At 44.4% G+C, this 17,219-nt stretch overlaps 2 protein-coding genes across 5 annotated transcripts in view; both read right to left on the bottom strand.

The window, feature by feature from the left end:
• The window catches only part of slc25a25b (solute carrier family 25 member 25b), a 51,706-nt gene that overhangs the window by 15,986 nt on the left and 18,501 nt on the right, over window positions 1-17,219 (bottom strand). For 3 of the 4 annotated variants that reach the window (XM_084035975.1, XM_084035976.1, XM_084035977.1), the window contains 2 exons: window positions 16,520-16,670; window positions 15,140-15,908 (listed from right to left, as the gene is read on the bottom strand). In XM_084035975.1, the coding sequence (XP_083892101.1) occupies window positions 15,724-15,908; window positions 16,520-16,670 (336 nt within the window). In that variant the 3' untranslated portion in view covers window positions 15,140-15,723. Of the gene's footprint in view, window positions 1-15,139; window positions 15,909-16,519; window positions 16,671-17,219 lie in introns of those variants that run through there. The other variant, XR_014598963.1, reaches the window with a different exon arrangement.
• Window positions 1,689-11,202, bottom strand: uap1l1 (UDP-N-acetylglucosamine pyrophosphorylase 1 like 1). The gene is made up of 9 exons (XM_084035984.1): window positions 10,793-11,202; window positions 9,524-9,728; window positions 8,770-8,945; window positions 8,505-8,677; window positions 6,921-7,114; window positions 5,556-5,696; window positions 5,253-5,438; window positions 2,736-2,802; window positions 1,689-1,897 (listed from the first exon to the last, which is right to left on the bottom strand). Exons 1-9 carry the CDS (start codon window positions 11,070-11,072, stop codon window positions 1,796-1,798), a joined length of 1,524 nt encoding a protein of 507 aa, XP_083892110.1. The 5' UTR covers window positions 11,073-11,202; the 3' UTR covers window positions 1,689-1,795.

The following is a 17,219-nucleotide window of genomic DNA, read 5'->3' as shown; positions in this document are numbered from 1 at the left end:
CGACTTCAACTTTATGCAAATGAGGAGCGGCCAACTCGCGCGCCGTCTCTCGACATTCGCCGTGACACTACCAGAATGCATTGCACGCTTTTCACATAAATAGGCGAATTCGACTTGATGTAGCCGCCTGCAGCGCGCTACCTAACGTGATGTATTGTGGGTTGAAGCGATGCATGATGGCTAGAATTGTGTCCGACTTAAGGTGCGTGTCCACAGGGGCGATTTTAAACGCGAGTGGACGCGCCGCTTCCCAGTATTGCACGCTTGGTGGGCTGCCACTAGAGGATGATTGACAGGCGCTCTCCTTTAAACAAAATTTTTTTGCGAGCGTTCGCGAGCGTTCCCGAGGCGGCGAGTCGAGCCCGGTGCCTCTGATTAGCATAAAGTAGATTCGACTTCAACTTTAGGCAAATGAGGAGCGGCCAACTCGCGCGCCGCCTCTCGACATTCGCCGCGACGCTACCAGAATGCATTGCACGGCTTTTCACATAGACGATGAACGGGACGCGTTTAAAATCGCCCCTGTGGACACGCACCTTTAGCAGCCGACTGCAAAGACTTCACAGGGTCACGACCATATCACGTGACCAAAAACATCGCGGGAACAAGTTTCTAAAGGTGCGTGTCCACAGGCAGCGGTGTTTCCCCGCGTCCCATTCATTGTCTATGGGAAAAGCTGTGCAATGCATCCTGGTAGCGTCGCGGCGAATGTCGAGAGACGGCGCGCGAGTTGGCCGCTCCTCATTTGCCTAAAGTTGAAGTCGAATCTACTTTATGCTAATCAGAGGCGCCGGGCTCGACTCGCCGCCTCGGGAACGCTCGCGAACGCTCGCAAAAATGTGTTGTTTAAAGGAGAGCGCCTGTCAATCATCCTCTAGTGGCAGTCCACCAAGCGTGCAATACTGGGAAGCGGCGCGTCCACACGCGTTTAAAATCGCCCCTGTGGACACGCACCTTGAAGGTGCGTGTCCACAGGCAGCGGTGTTTCCCCGCGTCCCATTCATTGTCTATGGGAAAAGCTGTGCAATGCATTCTGGTAGCGTCGCGGCGAATGTCGAGAGACGGCGCGCGAGTTGGCCGCTTCTCATTTGCCTAAAGTTGAAGTCGAATCTACTTTATGCTAATCAGAGGCGCCTGGCTCGACTCGCCGCCTCGGGAACGCTCGCGAACGCTCGCAAAAATGTGTTGTTTAAAGGAGAGCGCCTGTCAATCATCCTCTAGTGGCAGTCCACCAAGTATTGCGCGTCCACACGCGTTTAAAATCGCCCCTGTGGACACGTACCTTGAGTCGGACACAATTCTAGCCATCATGCATCGCTTCAACCCACAATACATCACGTTAGGTAGCGCGCTGCAGGCGGCTACATCAAGTCGAATTCCCCTAGTCTCTCTCTCTTTTATATACAGTATATATATATATATAGCCTTGTTACTAAATTGTGAATAAATAAACCTGTCTTCCCTTGCTTAAAATATATCTTAAAATATTTGAATAATTATGCTCTTGGATCTTTATAGTTAAAGATAGTCGAGTAGAATAAAGAATGGGAGAGGACACAGGTGGAGATATTTTGATTATATTTGTGGTTACATGTAAAACAAATCATTAATTCCAAAAACACATTGCTGGTCCCTTATTTGTCTGATTTGTTTTAAAATCACAACACGTGCAGCTCTTCCTCAACAAAGAGAGAATCACATGCTATTTTGAAATGATAATCTTCACGTACAGTTCATTAGTGTGTTTTAACAGTTGAAACTGAACCAACACGTCCCTGTCCCGTCCTCCAGTCTTTTACTCAGAGGAATGTTTCTGAGTCTGCAGCTCTCTGGCCTTTTTCTCATCCAGAATGAGAGGAGTCGACAGTGTCCTTCCTTTCAGCAGCGGCTCCAGACCCTGGTCCAAGTGAGACAAAGGTTCAAGTACACCACTGTATTTAGATGAAACACTGAAGATGACAGAAGTGGATTCATTTTCCACACTTCATTTGAAATGCAAGCTGAGAAGATTGGATCAACATGTAACTACTCAATGTGTTTCACCAGTTGAACCAACCTGCTCTCCTAAAAAATACCTTCCCACACAACTAAACTACATTGTGAATTACATCTCGAGGGAAACGTATTTTGTTGCGGATTACATCACAAATTTGTTTGGTGGACGGGTCAGAAATCACAGGACTCACAGTGGTTAGTGTCCCGATAGAACCAAGTAACTTAGTTGTGTTTATGTTTTATTTCATTTAAAGACATTTTAATCCAAACCATGTTTTTTAATTAATTTACATATATAGTTTTGTTGTCTCAACCTAACTATGTAGTTTAGTTGTCTCAACCTAACTATGTAGTTAAGTCGTCACAGCCTAAATATATAGTTTAGTTGTCTCAACCTAACTATGTGGTTTATTCGTCTCTACCTAACTATATAGTTTATTCGTCTCTACCTAACTATATAGTTTAGTCGTCTCAACCTAACAATGTGGTTTAGTCGCCACACCTAATTATATAGTTTAGTTGTCTCAACCTAACTATGTAGTTTAGTCGTCTAAATCTAACTATGCAGTTTAGTCGTCTCAACCTAACTATGTAGTTTAGTCGCCTCAACCTAACTATGTAGTTTAGTCGCCTCAACCTAACTATGTAGTTTAGTTGGCTCGACCTAACTATGCTGCTTAGTTGGACACAGAGACACTCTTGAATGAAACTCAATGTTCTCACAGGAATCATGTCCTCACCTCTCCGAAGTATGAGACCAGCGGTGAAATCTCACATTGTGCTGGAGGATTGTCCCCTTCTGATACACTATGGGAGAAAAAACACATTTTATATTTCAAGGATGGATTCAGATTTGTAAATTATACAATACTTACAAGCCCATATGCAGATTGAAATAGTTATTGGTTGCTGTTATCATTTCTGCTTTCCTTAGAGGGAATTTGTTCATGTCAGCAGCACTAAGCTAAAGGCGGAGTGTTCTAGTGATGATGTTTAGGCATCTCATTGAACCACTTGTAAGCAATTGCCATTTTTAAGACATGTAAAAGCTTCAAAATTCACCAGAGATGTATTAACTGACATACTTTACATCATAGAACAAAAAATCTCTTAAGCTTGTGTTAAAACCAAACCTTATATCAGCCACCTAAACAAAAAGACATCTAAAAAACCAATTGACCCATTGAGAAGAGGGAGCAGGAAGTGTAGAAATGCTGACTCATGTCTGGGTTTAAGGACTCATTTCTGCAGCACTCCATTACAGCTAACTTGACTGTCAAGGTAAAGAGGTAGTCCCCGGTTAGGGCTCGGCAACCCAGTGTGGGCCGATAGGCAACACCTTTAATTATATCTGCCAACCTCGGGCATGAGAAAAACCAATACGGGTCTGCCATCGTAAACTGCTATCACAACTAGAGATTGACGAGGTACAACAACGATGCTACTGCAAGGGGGAGCAAGGACTCTGGTGAGAGCGAGGGGGGGGGGGGGGGGGGGGGGGGATTCCAAGCTTCAATAAGAGAAGATAGCCTTAACACAAGGGCAGCTGGCCTGAGATTGAAGATCATATGCAAGCTGGATACCTGGAACCTCCATGGCTGATCACCAAGACTAAGTGACAAAGTACCATATGAAAGTCTGCTAGATGTGAATGCAGTAGTACATACTATCCCTACTGCTAACATAACTGGGACCAACAAGCCGATGTAACCATTGCAATGGCAGACATCCAAGAAAGGGTGTTGTCAGGTATGAAAAGCTGGCCAGTACCAGGCTCTGATATGATCCACAAGAAACAAACTGCACTCCATGAATGCCTGACAGCACAAATGAACCAGCTGCTGGTGGATGGGACCCACGTACCCAGAGTGATTAAGCCTGATCATGAGGAACCCCCAGAAGGAGAAATTCCTTCAAACTACCGGCCAATAACCTGACTCTGTTCAGCATGGACGCTCCTGTCAGGCATCATGGCAGCCAAGATGAGTCGGCACAAGGATCAATACATGAGCAGGGCCCATAAAGGAGTTGGTATTAACACCAAAGGAGCCAGACACCAGCACTGGCTGACAAAGCAGTCACTCAAGACTGTAAGCCCAGACAGACCACCCTTTGCCAGACCTGGATTGATTACAAGAAAGCTTATGACTCGATGCCACAAACATACTGGAATGTTTGGAAGTGTACAACATCGACAGGACACTAAATGCTCATTGGGGCTGTGGAAGACAACTCTAGAGGCCAAAGGAGATGCTCTGTCCCAGCTGCTGTTCTGCATTGGACTGAACCCCCTCAGCCAGATCATCACACAGAGCTGCTATGGTAAGATATTGGTTTTGAAGTCAATGACATCAAGCTGTCTGCCAGGAATGAGTGTGACTTCAACTCACTGATCCACATCACCAGGATCTACAGCAGCAACATTAGAATGTCATTCAGGAGAGATATATGAGGTTGGATGGTATCCAAGAGAGGCAAGATGAACACTGCTGAAGGGGTTGGATCACCAGGAGGCAACATAGCAAACATCCAGGACAACTACAAATACCTTGTACCACAAGCAAATGGGAACCAGGAAGAGGCCGCAAGAAAGTCAGCCACAACCAAATACCTACACAGAGCAAGGCAAGTCCTGAAGAGTCACCTGGATGGAAAGAACAAGATCAGAACCATCAACATGTACACCATAACCAAGTGGCTGCATAGTGTACAGGAACATCTGTGCTGAGTCTTACGGGCTGGAAGTGCCCAGGTCAAAATGTAAGACACCTCCAAAGTTGAAGTGGTTGAGAATGACCAAGTTAAGATCCTGTGGCCTTCCGGATCCAGACTGACAAACTGGTGAAAGCTAATCAACCGGACATCGTGGTGGTGGACAATCAACAACAGTGAGAAGCTCAAAAGCTAAAAAAATACCTGAGTAAATTAATCAGTGGTAATCGGAGCACTTGTGGCTGTTACCCCCAAACTGGGACAGTGGCTCCAGCAGAGTCTAGGAACAACATCCCAGATCTCTGTCCAGAAAAGCTCAGTCCTGGAAACAGCTGAGATACTAAAGAACCCTCAGACTCCCAGGCCTCAGGTAGAGGACCCGAGCTTGAAGAAAGAAACTCTTTACTAGGACGGATTAACATTCTCATACTTCAGCAGTTAGATCACAACATGAGACTTCAGTGATGTGTAAAATGACCTTTTAAATGAACAAACATCATATGTGTAATTCATGGTACAATGTGTAGAATGGAGGTTCCTCTGACCTTTCTGTAGTAGGAAGTGTATTCCCACGTTCATCTAAGAGCGTGGCTCTTGCAGCAGCAGCCCAGCGGCAGTGTTGAGCCAACAAAGCGTTTCTGGCCGTGGTCGGACTGTCTGTGGCAGCTCCATCGGCATTTTTCAGTGGGGAAAACTCATCCTCCCTCACAACCTCAAACACAACAAAGTTCCTTCCAAAGACAGATAGTTGATATTGTTATTTGCTGTAGAGACAGGACTTGTTGTATTATGTAGAGTAAAACAACAGATGTGACCAGCTGAAGACACACGAGAATAATCAACAATACCTTGAGAATGGAAAGACATCAAAAACAAATTTCTCCATCTTTATTCCATTGGGTTTGGTGGGTTTCACCTGATTGCCACACGCGTCCACAAAAGGTACTTTCTTGAGTGCAACATGTTGTTTCAGTTGGCCTTCAAATGTCCTTTAAGATGAAAAAATAGTAAAAACAAGCAAAGGAAGATTATATATAGGGTTTTCCTCTGGGGGCAAAGAATTTACGAAGTTGTGTCACAGAATCTAGCCATTCATTTTGTAATTTATGAGGTAATGTTCTGATGATGGTGCTAGGTCGTCATCAAAATCTTTACGAATCATCTGCTGGGGACCATGAATATACACAAAATGTATGTCAGTCTGGCCAGTTGTTCAAGTTTAATTCTAAAACTATAGTTATAGTTATAAAAACTGTGGTCTCTTTTGGCAAACATGCCTCAAACAAGAGGCGATGGACCGGTGAGTCTCACTGGTGTGTTTCTGTCACACTGTCAGGTTAGTAGGATAAATGCATTGTTTTTTTGGCCCTCAAACTATAATATTGACAATATTAAAGATACAGAATGTCTCCTATATTAAGTCAGCATGGCAGAGTTAAAGTGGCAGTCCGTAACTTTTAAGTTACTCTCTATCAAAGAGTGAGTTAAAACAATGGTGGTTGATCATGTGACCACGAATGAAAGTGCTTGTTGCTGCTTTGTCCAGAAATAGGATCTCCATGTCTGTGGCCACATTCCCATTAAACTCTATATGAGTTTGATCTTTTTACATCAGTCAGCAGCGGTTGGTCTGCAGGTGGATCTACTCACGGAAGTATGCTGTGTTTACTGGTAATCAGAAATCAGTAACTTCCAACTGCTGAGTCAGGCTCCCTCTAGTCTAAAGTGTTTGATCAGGTCATTACTGCTGACTCACAATGGAGGATCAACAGGCAGAGAAAGAAGACAACAAACTAATGGAAGTGAAGAAGGAAAGTCATTAAGAAGCAAAGTGACCGCCAACGAGGGAAAGCACGGACCTCCTTTCAGTGTGGAGCATTTGAAGGCATCACACAGATGAGAGACAGTCACACTGTTGGGTGAGGGAGATGAGTCCCAGAGGCTCGCCTGCAGTTCCATCTACCGCCAGAGAGGCCGCTAGAAGCAACGCATCTCCAATCTTAGGGACTGCCACTTTAAGGTAATCTAAAGCCCTCTGTGGCTAAAACATCAGTTAATGCAGATTTGAAAAAACAGGACCCTGATATATGGACGTATCCCGTTGAACCTTTCAAGTCAATATGTCATATGTTTACGTCCATGAACTGCCTCTGACCCACTAGTCTGGAGTCTGATTTCACTTCCTACCGACACATGACAGTAAAGGCTCTTACTCTGCGACGTCCTGCAAGAACGTCCTGGTAAAGAAGTGATTGCAGATGTTTCCAGCGCTGTAGACCAGCTCCCCTCCAGGACCTCGGAGCTCAGCCGTCTCCACTTGGATCTCACTGTACTCCACCACCTGGGAGATGCCTCGCACCCTGCAGACCACGCCCACTGGCTCCGTCGGGTACGCCTTCTCCACCACCTGACCCAAGACGGAGACGAGTCACAATGTGATCCCAGATTTGATTCCATTTGGACCTTGTGAAATTTACTGTTAAAGTCAAAAGTCTTTTCAATTATTTGAAAAGATGGCTTTAAATCTTTCCATCCATTGACAGCCACTTATCCAGGGTTGCTGTGGCAACAGGCTAAGCACAGTGATGTTGCTGATGTGAAATCTCCGATATGAAGGGCTTTCAATTAACTTCTTCCACCATCCTCCCAGAAATCTTGAAATACAACCTTAGTTTCCCATCAGGCTGTACTGCAGCAGCTTAGGCCTCTCTGAAACACATGCGCCTCCCTCCCAAAAAGCCCAGTCTGCTCTGATTGGTTAGCTGGCCCAGTCTGTTGTGATTGGTCAACCTCTTAGCGTGTCTGTCAGAAATGTCCCGCCTTCTCACCATAACCAGCTACAGGGCTCTCAAGTTTTTAACTTAGTTAAGCGTGAGATTTTGGCAGAAGGTACGTGTCCACAGGCAACGTTATTTCCACCCTTCCCATTCATTGTCTATGTAAGAAGCCGAGCAATGCCTTCGCGTCACGGCAAGTTTTGAGAGACGGGGCACGCCTCCCGCAAGCTCTGGAAAATCTTTTAAACTGACCATTGTCGATCTAAAATAAAGATGGATTTAGCAACTGCATAGCTTATTTCTTGAATAAAATGTTTTCAGAAAATAATGTTTTCGTAAAATAAGAGAACATTTTTATTTAATTATCCCGGTAATTTGTCTGCATTACAAATACTAGATGTGGCGTGTGAGTGTGTGAACAGGTTGAAATGCGTGAGACTTGAGAGCCCTGCAGCTAACAGGAGTTGTGCTGCTGAGGAATAGTGATGAGATGACTTGTAGCTAATGTCCGTGTTGGTGACGTATCTAGCTAAGTTAGCTAGCTAACTAGCAGGCCAAGCTAATGGCTGTGTTGGTGACATACCTAGTTTAATTAGCTAGCTAGCTAGCAGGCCAAGCTGACAGCCGTGTTGGTGACATACCTAGCTAAGTAAGCTAGCTAGCTAGCAGGCCAAGCTGACAGCGTGTTGGTGACATACCTAGCTAAGCTAGCTAGCTAGCAGGCCAAGCTAACAGCCGTGTTGGTGACGTACGTTGTTTGAGACCAGAGATGTAGTTCACTGAGTGGTTTCACACTAAACAAACCTACGACACTCTGAGACTTTCTGGACCTGAAACATTATCTGTTAAACTGACAAACATCACATGTGGAGTTCAGGGAACAATTCAAACCGGATCAAAACATTATGGTCTCTCAGTGTGGACGACCGGACTGAGTAAGGTCCTATGGGGGACACAGGAAGGGGAGGGACTTAGCCTCTCTATGGACCCTTTAACACCTACTGGGTGACAGAACTCTACCTTGGCTCCGCAGTCAGCCCCTTTGCTCACACAGAACCCAATAAACACAGGGTCGGCCATTTTGACCAGGATGTTGTCTACACAGTACACATGCAGGTACTCCGTTCCCCTCTTCTTCATGTCCTCCAGCACCTTGTTGTCCACCAGCGCCTGGTACAGACCACCGTTACCATCTGACAGAGAGTGGAGAGGATTTGAAAGCGGAACTATCCTGAACACATTGACATTGTGTGTAGATCCTCTGGAGGAAGTGATGTGCACCTACCTGGGGCCATGGCTATCTTCCCTTTCCCCTGCAGGATGACCTTTCCATCAAAGGTCACAGCTGGGATCATCCTTTGCTCAAACATCACAATGTTTGATGGCTCCAGACCAAAGTAGTTGTTCTCCTTGAAGAACTTCTCAGTGGGAGCCAGAGTGAACTCACTGGTCATGATGTACCTGTCACAGAACAGACAAGATTCAAATGTTTACTGTTTGAACATTTATTTTCTGTTGAATTATGCAGTCCCTGTGGACAAAAGCGGCACCAGAGTCCCTTGAGAAAACTTCCACTTTTACTGCAGCAGCATGTGGGTGGGCCTGCGGTGGTCTGGTCTGGCTGCATGATTTTGTCTGTTTCATCTGAATCCGATGATTTAAGAGACATTAAGAATACCGACATAGAAACAGCCAGTCTTCTTGCTGATGGTCTTCTTTACTTTAAGTCATATAGAGTTTTCAGAATTAAACAGACCCTGTTTCATAACCTGTTCAAAGGTGCTCACAGTAACTTTAATCATTACCTGGAAACCACTATAAATTACTAAAGCTCTCTTTGAAATCAGACAGCTCTTTGCCATGTCATCTTTAATGTTGTAATTTTTTTGTCTGGTAGGTCTGATTGAGCAGCTAACATTAACGAGCTGAATCCTTTTTCTTTTTTTTTAAACCTAAAATGTTTAAAAAGTGTAAATAATATTAGAACATAATAACATGTATGTGTGAATATAATGTATTTTGTGTGAAGATGATCTCACCATGGGATGGTGCATGTGGAGCCAGACTTCCTGTCCGCCAGCTCCTGGATTTTGTGAATGCGCTCTGCCTGGATTTGATACAAGGTTTTTCCACTTGGGAGCCCGACGTTGAACATCCCTTTAGGATACTGGACTCCGAGACGGGTCCCCTGACCGCCGGCCAAGAGCAGGACTCCGACTCTGCTCTCTGAGATCTGTAAAAGCCCTGTTAAAAAAAAACGGTCAGAACTCTACAAGCTGGCATTTAACCTGTAACATGTTGCTGCTTTATACACGCTATAAAAGAAAAGACATTTGCAAATGATTCCAACTTTATGGGCCCATATATACAGCTCTGGAACAGATTAAGAGACCATCCGATTTTTCACACCTCACCTGGTCTACTCCTCTACAGATCCTCACCTGGTCTACTCATCTACAGATCCTCACCTGGTCTACTCCTCTACAGATCCTCTACTGGTCTACTCACCTACAGATCCTCACCTGGTCTACTCATCTACAGATCCTCACCTGGTCTACTCCTCTACAGATCCTCTACTGGTCTCCTCGCCTACAGATCCTCACCTGGTCTACTCATCTACAGATCCTCACCTGGTCTACTAGCCTACAGATCCTCACCTGGTCTACTCATCTACAGATCCTGACCTGGTCTACTCACCTACAGAGCATCAGAGCCTCAAAGACTCAACTATGTTGTCACAAATGTTCAGGTTAATGTGTGATGTTCTTTTTGTTATATAAAAACGGAGTTATGTTATTAGCTCACACTATGTGCATTTATACAAAATGTGTGTATGGCAATAATATGTTTTAAGAAGAAATAGTTGTTTCTACCTTTACCGTATTTACCCAGAGAAAGGGGGATGTGATGATTGGATAATGTTTCACCACTAGGGGTCAATGTCGGTTAGAGATGAGACTGGGGAAATAAAGTTTGAGGTACGGAAGCTGGGCGGGCAGAACGAGAGGTAACTAGTTAGAAACAAGGTGGTGAATAAAGTTATTCCACAAGTGATCCAGGGATTCATGTTGACCTCCCTGTTGGGGGAAACTCTTTACGGGTTTAGGTCAGACACTTCAACACTTCTACACTTTAACACAATTTAACTTGTAAAATATATTTTTATTTAATCTTTAAAAGTACCTCAACTGTAAGTACAATAGTGTAGTTGAGTTGAGCAGTGCCTGATGGGTAACCTGTTCTTGAATAACCTGCATCATCCGTTACTTTACTCACAGGTTACCGTAAACCCTCTAATAGACATTCACCTGCATCCTCCCACAGCGCCAGAGAGGCTTTGTCGCTGGTCCTCGCGCTGCCGACGGACTCCGGGGGGACCGGCTCTATGTACTGATCCAGACTGGCAGACGGGTAGGCTGCCGCCCTCGCAGCCCCCTCACAGTGATCCTTCAGACCCCTTAGATCCAGCTGACACAGCTCTTGGAGGAAACGCTCTCTCTCCGCCTCACACAGCTCCGGCCAAAACTGCAGAACGTGAGACTGTCCCGCACCCTCCAACCCGGTCTTCACCTGGTCCAGGGTCGGCATTCTGTCTCCGGGTAGTCGGACGTCCGAACACACACACACAGCCGAGTTCCTGGTCCCAGCAGGATGTACGAGCCGTTAGGAGGAACTGAGTGTGTGTCCTGAACAACTCGTGACTGCAGACAGGCAGATACACACACACACACACACACACACACACACACACACACACACACACACACACACACACACACACACACACACACACACACACAGAGAGAGAGAGAGAGAGAGAGAGAGAGAGAGAGAGAGAGAGAGAGAGAGAGAGAGAGAGAGAGAGAGAGAGAGAGAGAGACTTCTGCTGCTCTCGTATGAAAGGCGTCTTTATGCTGCTTCAGGTTTACGGCGGTCAAACACGCTGGAAATAACTTTCTGAAACTCGACGTGTAGACGACTTCCTGTCCGTCACCAGGGGGTCACGAGACCAGAGACCAGGCAGCCACGCGACCGAGACCAGGGAGCAAAAAGCAGGGAAATCTGCTGACTCAGCACCTCTCACCAGCGGACTGCACCGGTCGTGAGACCTGTGTTGTTGTGGTCTAGCCGGCCGCTGGTCTGTTCTGTGTCTCTGGTGACGCTCCACACACACACACACACACACACACACACACACCCCTGTATTATCAGGTATCTCTACTTTACTTATTTTTCTGACAACTGTACTTTTCCTGCCTACATTTTAAAACAAATATCTCTACTTTCTACTAAAGCAAAAAGCACTTTTTCAACATTCACAGACTGAGGGGAGAGGCTACATACAGGCTACATACGGACTACATACAGGCTACATACAGGCTACATACGGACTACATACAGGCTACATACAGGCTACATACAGGCTACATACGGGCTACATACGGACTACATACAGGCTACATACGGGCTACATACGGACTACATACAGGCTACATACAGCTGACATACAGGCTACATACAGGCTACATACGGACTACATACAGGCTACATACAGCTTACATACAGGCTACATACAGGCTACATACGGACTACATACAGGCTACATACAGCTTACATACAGGCTACATACAGGCTACATACGGACTACATACAGGCTACATACAGACTACATACAGGCTACATACAGGCTACATACGGACTACATACAGGCTACATACAGGCTACATACAGGCTACATACGGGCTACATACGGACTACATACAGGCTACATACGGGCTACATACGGACTACATACAGGCTACATACAGCTGACATACAGGCTACATACAGGCTACATACGGACTACATACAGGCTACATACAGCTTACATACAGGCTACATACAGGCTACATACGGACTACATACAGGCTACATACAGCTTACATACAGGCTACATACAGGCTACATACGGACTACATACAGGCTACATACAGACTACATACAGGCTACATACAGGCTACATACGGACTACATACAGGCTACATACAGCTTACATACAGGCTACATACAGGCTACATACGGGCTACATACAGACTACATACAGGCTACATACAGGCTGCATACAGCTTACATACCGGCTACATACGGACTACATACAGGCTACATACGGGCTACATACGGACTACATACAGGCTACATACAGGCTGCATACAGCTTACATACCGGCTACATACAGGCTACATATAGGCTACATACAGCTTACATACCGGCTACATACGGGCTACATACGGGCTACATACAGACTACATACGGGCTACATACAGACTACATACGGGCTACATACGGGCTACATACGGGCTACATACAGACTACATACGGGCTACATACAGGCTGCATACAGCTTACATACCGGCTACATACAGACTACATACGGGCTACATACGGGCTACATACAGACTACATACAGGCTACATACAGGCTGCATACAGCTTACATACCGGCTACATACAGGCTACATATAGGCTACATACAGCTTACATACCGGCTACATACGGGCTACATACGGGCTACATACAGACTACATACGGGCTACATACAGACTTCATACGGGCTACATACGGGCTACATACAGACTACATACGGGCTACATACAGGCTGCATACAGCTTACATACCGGCTACATACAGGCTACATACGGGCTACATACAGACTACATACGGGCTACATACGGGCTACATACAGACTACATACGGGCTACATACAGACTACATACGGGCTACATACAGACTACATACGGGCTACATACGGACTACATACAGGCTACATACGGACTACATACAGGCTGCATATAGGCTGCATACGGGCTGCATATAGGCTGCATACGGGCTGCATATAGGTTAATCACAGGCTGTATGCACGCGATCACCTCAATGTCTCAGATCTTTTGATTGGAGGACAACTTGCTTGACCTCTGAGCCACAGCCTTCCAAATGTGTATTTATATTTACATATATTTGGTGCCTCATTTATTTCAAAGGTAACTGTATTTAATTCATATTGGTTTGAATGGTTTTGATTATAATTAGGTTTAAAGAAAAGCTTACAGAAAAAATATCTCTTACTAATGAATGCATATATGGTATCAGTGAGGGTACAGTTACAGACACAGTAAAATAAAAACTTTTGAAAAAGGGCATTTTCCTATGTCTATAATTCAATAAAAATGATATCCAACAAATAAAACATTACAAAACATTTCATAATAATATGTTGCGTTTTAATAATTTCTTCAAGTATTTCACAAAATGTTGGTTCACTTAAACATTTTACACCATTTATTCACATGATTGTTAAATGTTTAATTTAGTATTGAGCACTTTGGGGTTCCATACATTTGAATTGCTACTTCAATCACTCCAAAACAAACCAGTCGCTCCCCACCAGTTTACCCTAAAATGAAAAAGGCACCTGAATATCATATATTCACCACAACCAATAGATCACAAATTCAGTCATGAAACCTTTTTTTGTAAAAATAAATACATAAATAATAATAATAATAAAACTGGAGTTAAAGCAGAGTGCCTTAAAGTGCATCCAACGTTCCACAGACTCCACCTTCTATATTGAGTGCATTTAGGAAAGAGAGGCACACAAGGTGCTCATCGACATGAGTCAGTCAGGAGTGCTGCTCTGCTCGGCTTCCTGCCGCAGGACTTAAAGGACTAATGAAGGACATTGTGTAAAACCAGTAAACGTCTCCATGTTAAAAGGTGAAGCTATGATGAAAGAGGAACTCATGAGGAATGGAGGAAATGTCGTACTGTTACGACTGAAATGATAACACAAAGCACTGATCACTGTGATGGACCCTGACAACTCAAACTGTTGGTTTAGGGATCAGATTTTTCCTGTGACCGTTGACAGTCAACAATACTGTCTCAAGTTGAATCACATCATCTGGAAACATCTTTGTTGTTTCCTTCTTGTGGTCACAATTCACTCCAATGTCTTTCAATTAACTAAAGAAGAAGAGAAACACAAAGGAAATGCAATGATCCATTATCCTGTAATTGCTGTATTTTCATGTCACGGAGAAATAAAATCCCAAACAGCCACAGCCTCGATTTAATCATTTGTGCACATAATGACTTGAGCCTAGTTACAGCTGTCTGCTGTATATCAGTCACCAAGCAGCGATGTTGTGGTTTTTTGAGGAACTAGAGCAAGAGATGGAGCACAAAAGGCAAAATGATATTGAATACAGAAAGTGAAGTAGTTTCAGAGAGTTTGTGATCTGCCGTAGCAAAGCCCTTAAAGACAAAGACCAGCAGGACCGCTGCTGTTTCTTAATCCAAGATTAACTGGATTAACATATTTAGTAACACAAATGACATAGGTCAAGCTTTCTTCCATCTTCATTAATCATTTTCAACTTCTCACTACTCTTCATTCATATCATCTCACATTTATCCTTTAAACCCTGAAATGTTGGAACCGATTTCACTATGTTGAGTGTTGGGTGTTTCTTATGCTGTGTTCACACCAAACACAAACCTTATTATTCGCACGGCGTGATTGCATACAAAGTAGAAGCAAAGTTGTGAATGAGAGGAATACACAAAAATGTGCGACATTTGCGTGAGTTGAAATATTTCAACTCAAATTTAGAAATTTGCATGACATTGTCGCGAAAGCCGAACAGCGTTGAGATTCTGCGTCATCACTGACGTCAAGACATCAGGAAACAAGTATTGTATCTGTCTTGCAGACAGACCTAACAAAGCATGACTTCACACTTTTTACTGATCACCATCATTATGGAGTTATTTCAGCATCCTTTTCATCTGGTTATTGATATTAAATCACAGCTAAATAGTTGATTCTGGGTTCCTCCAGCTGTGGTAAACCAGCCCACGTGGGTCTTGTTAGATCCAGTGAATCCAGCTTGGTGAAATCCACCAAGCACCTCTGGATGATGTCATGAACTCAGACAGGACGGTGTTTGGTTTCCTGGTGGATCTGGGACTTCAACATGTACAAAGCAGCAATAGGGGTGGTTTCAGCCGTGATGGAGGAGACCTGGGTGGGGTCTACGTGGAGGGAAGCTCCACCTCCTCTCTTGTGCATGTAGAGTGACGTGAATAAATAAAAATGATCCCACAGTCAAACTCGCACGAGTAATGTGAGGCAAACATTTGCATGACGTTTGGTGTGAACACGACATTAGAGCCAACACAGTAAATGGTCAGCTCCCTCCTCACTTTGACTGGACCCCCAGCGTGATCTTGAGGTACTCGTAGACCACGTAGCTGATGCTGACAGATGGAATGACCTTCATGAAGTTGGGTGTCAGGCCTCGGTAGAGTCCCATGGGTCCCTCAGTTCTGACGATGTGTCTGAAGAGGGCCGTCATGTTCATTTGAGGGGCCCCTTCCAGGGTAGCTGAGGAAAACAGAGAAAATAATCACACATCCTTTAACATGGCTAAGTCCCGCCCCTTCCTGTGTCCCCCATTGGACCTTATTTCAGAATAAAATGTACATAGTCAACGCTGAAAGACAATCATTTTGTGATTCCGTTTGAATTATTCCATGAATTATGGGTATATGATGTTTGTAGGTTTAAAGATAATAAAGTCTCATTTTGTGTTCTGAAGTCTCAGACTGTATATCCATCCTAGAGTGGAGCAGTCTGTGTAGCGGTCTGTCTGCAGCGCTGCTAGAGACAGACGGAGCTGTAGCTGTCTGTCTGCAGACTGTCTGCACTGTTGGCAGTAAAGTATCGATACTTTTGCAAGTAATTCTATATAATCCAATACAAATTTTTAGGATTGATTATTTTCTGAGGATGGATTTTTTTGAGAACCCTACATGCAGTTTATGGTTAAGATCAAATCAAATGAACAGAAAAGTTGCAGTCATCCGGTTGAAACGAGGGTTTTCTGAATGGGAACAAGAGTATAAAACTGTTCCTGCATGAAGTCCAGTCATTCTAATAAACTGACTCATAGTCTCCACATCCTTCTCAGAGACAGCAGCTGTACAGTGACTGACCTTGTGCCTGCATGCGAGTCCTGACCAGGGCTAGGGGGTAGCTGGCCAGCTGGCCACATGTGCTGGAGGTGGTGCAACAAGCCAGGAGCACGAACACACCTGGATCAGCACTGTCTGTGGCGTAGCGCTGCAGCCAGGCGTTCTTCAGAGTCTGACGGAGGAGAGAAGTAATCCATTACTGTTGTAACTAACTAACTTCCTCCCAGGAGTCTTTGTGCTTTCTGTCCTCCCAGGTGCAGCTGCTCCGAACCTACTGCTACTACCATTAGTCATATTTCTATTATTATCACTGCTACTTTATTACCATTAGCATCCTGCTATGAGGACTTAATATTACTATTACAGTTCTAACAACAACTACATTCAACTTTGTGTTTTCCTGATACAAACAGAGCAGAGTAGAGGTATTAATAATTCATTTTACAGTTAAAATACATATTAAAGATAAAAGAGCTCAGAGACTCAGAGGAGCAGCTTGTCACTTAGTGGAGAATAGTGCTGGTCCACCTTAAAGGTCAGCCCACCTTAAGTGTTGCGAACTTCAGGGCTAACTTCTTCACTTTCATTATCAGCTGGCAACAAGACAGGAAGTTAGCTTGTGGCTAGTGCTGCTGCCCTGCTACATTCACAGCTGTAATGTTACGATGACTTCATTCTCTGTCTCTCTAAACAAAGTTGAACAACAACAAGAGGCACACAC

This window comes from Eutrigla gurnardus (genome assembly GCF_963514095.1).
Source record: "Eutrigla gurnardus genome assembly, chromosome: 19".
NCBI lineage: Eukaryota > Metazoa > Chordata > Actinopteri > Perciformes > Triglidae > Eutrigla > Eutrigla gurnardus.
This window is presented reverse-complemented; position numbering and strand designations above follow the sequence as displayed.

Bases quoted from the DNA above. Each gene is read 5' to 3' on its own strand.
- uap1l1 (XM_084035984.1), bottom strand. From the start codon at position 11,072: ATGCCGACCCTGGACCAGGTGAAGACCGGGTTGGAGGGTGCGGGACAG. The intron at 8,946-9,523 runs GTGAGATCATCT...GTTCTGTGACAG, and splicing joins TCCACATGCACCATCCCATG to GTACATCATGACCAGTGAGT. The intron at 7,115-8,504 runs GTAGAGTTCTGT...GTCTTGGGTCAG, and splicing joins GGGCTGACTGCGGAGCCAAG to GTGGTGGAGAAGGCGTACCC.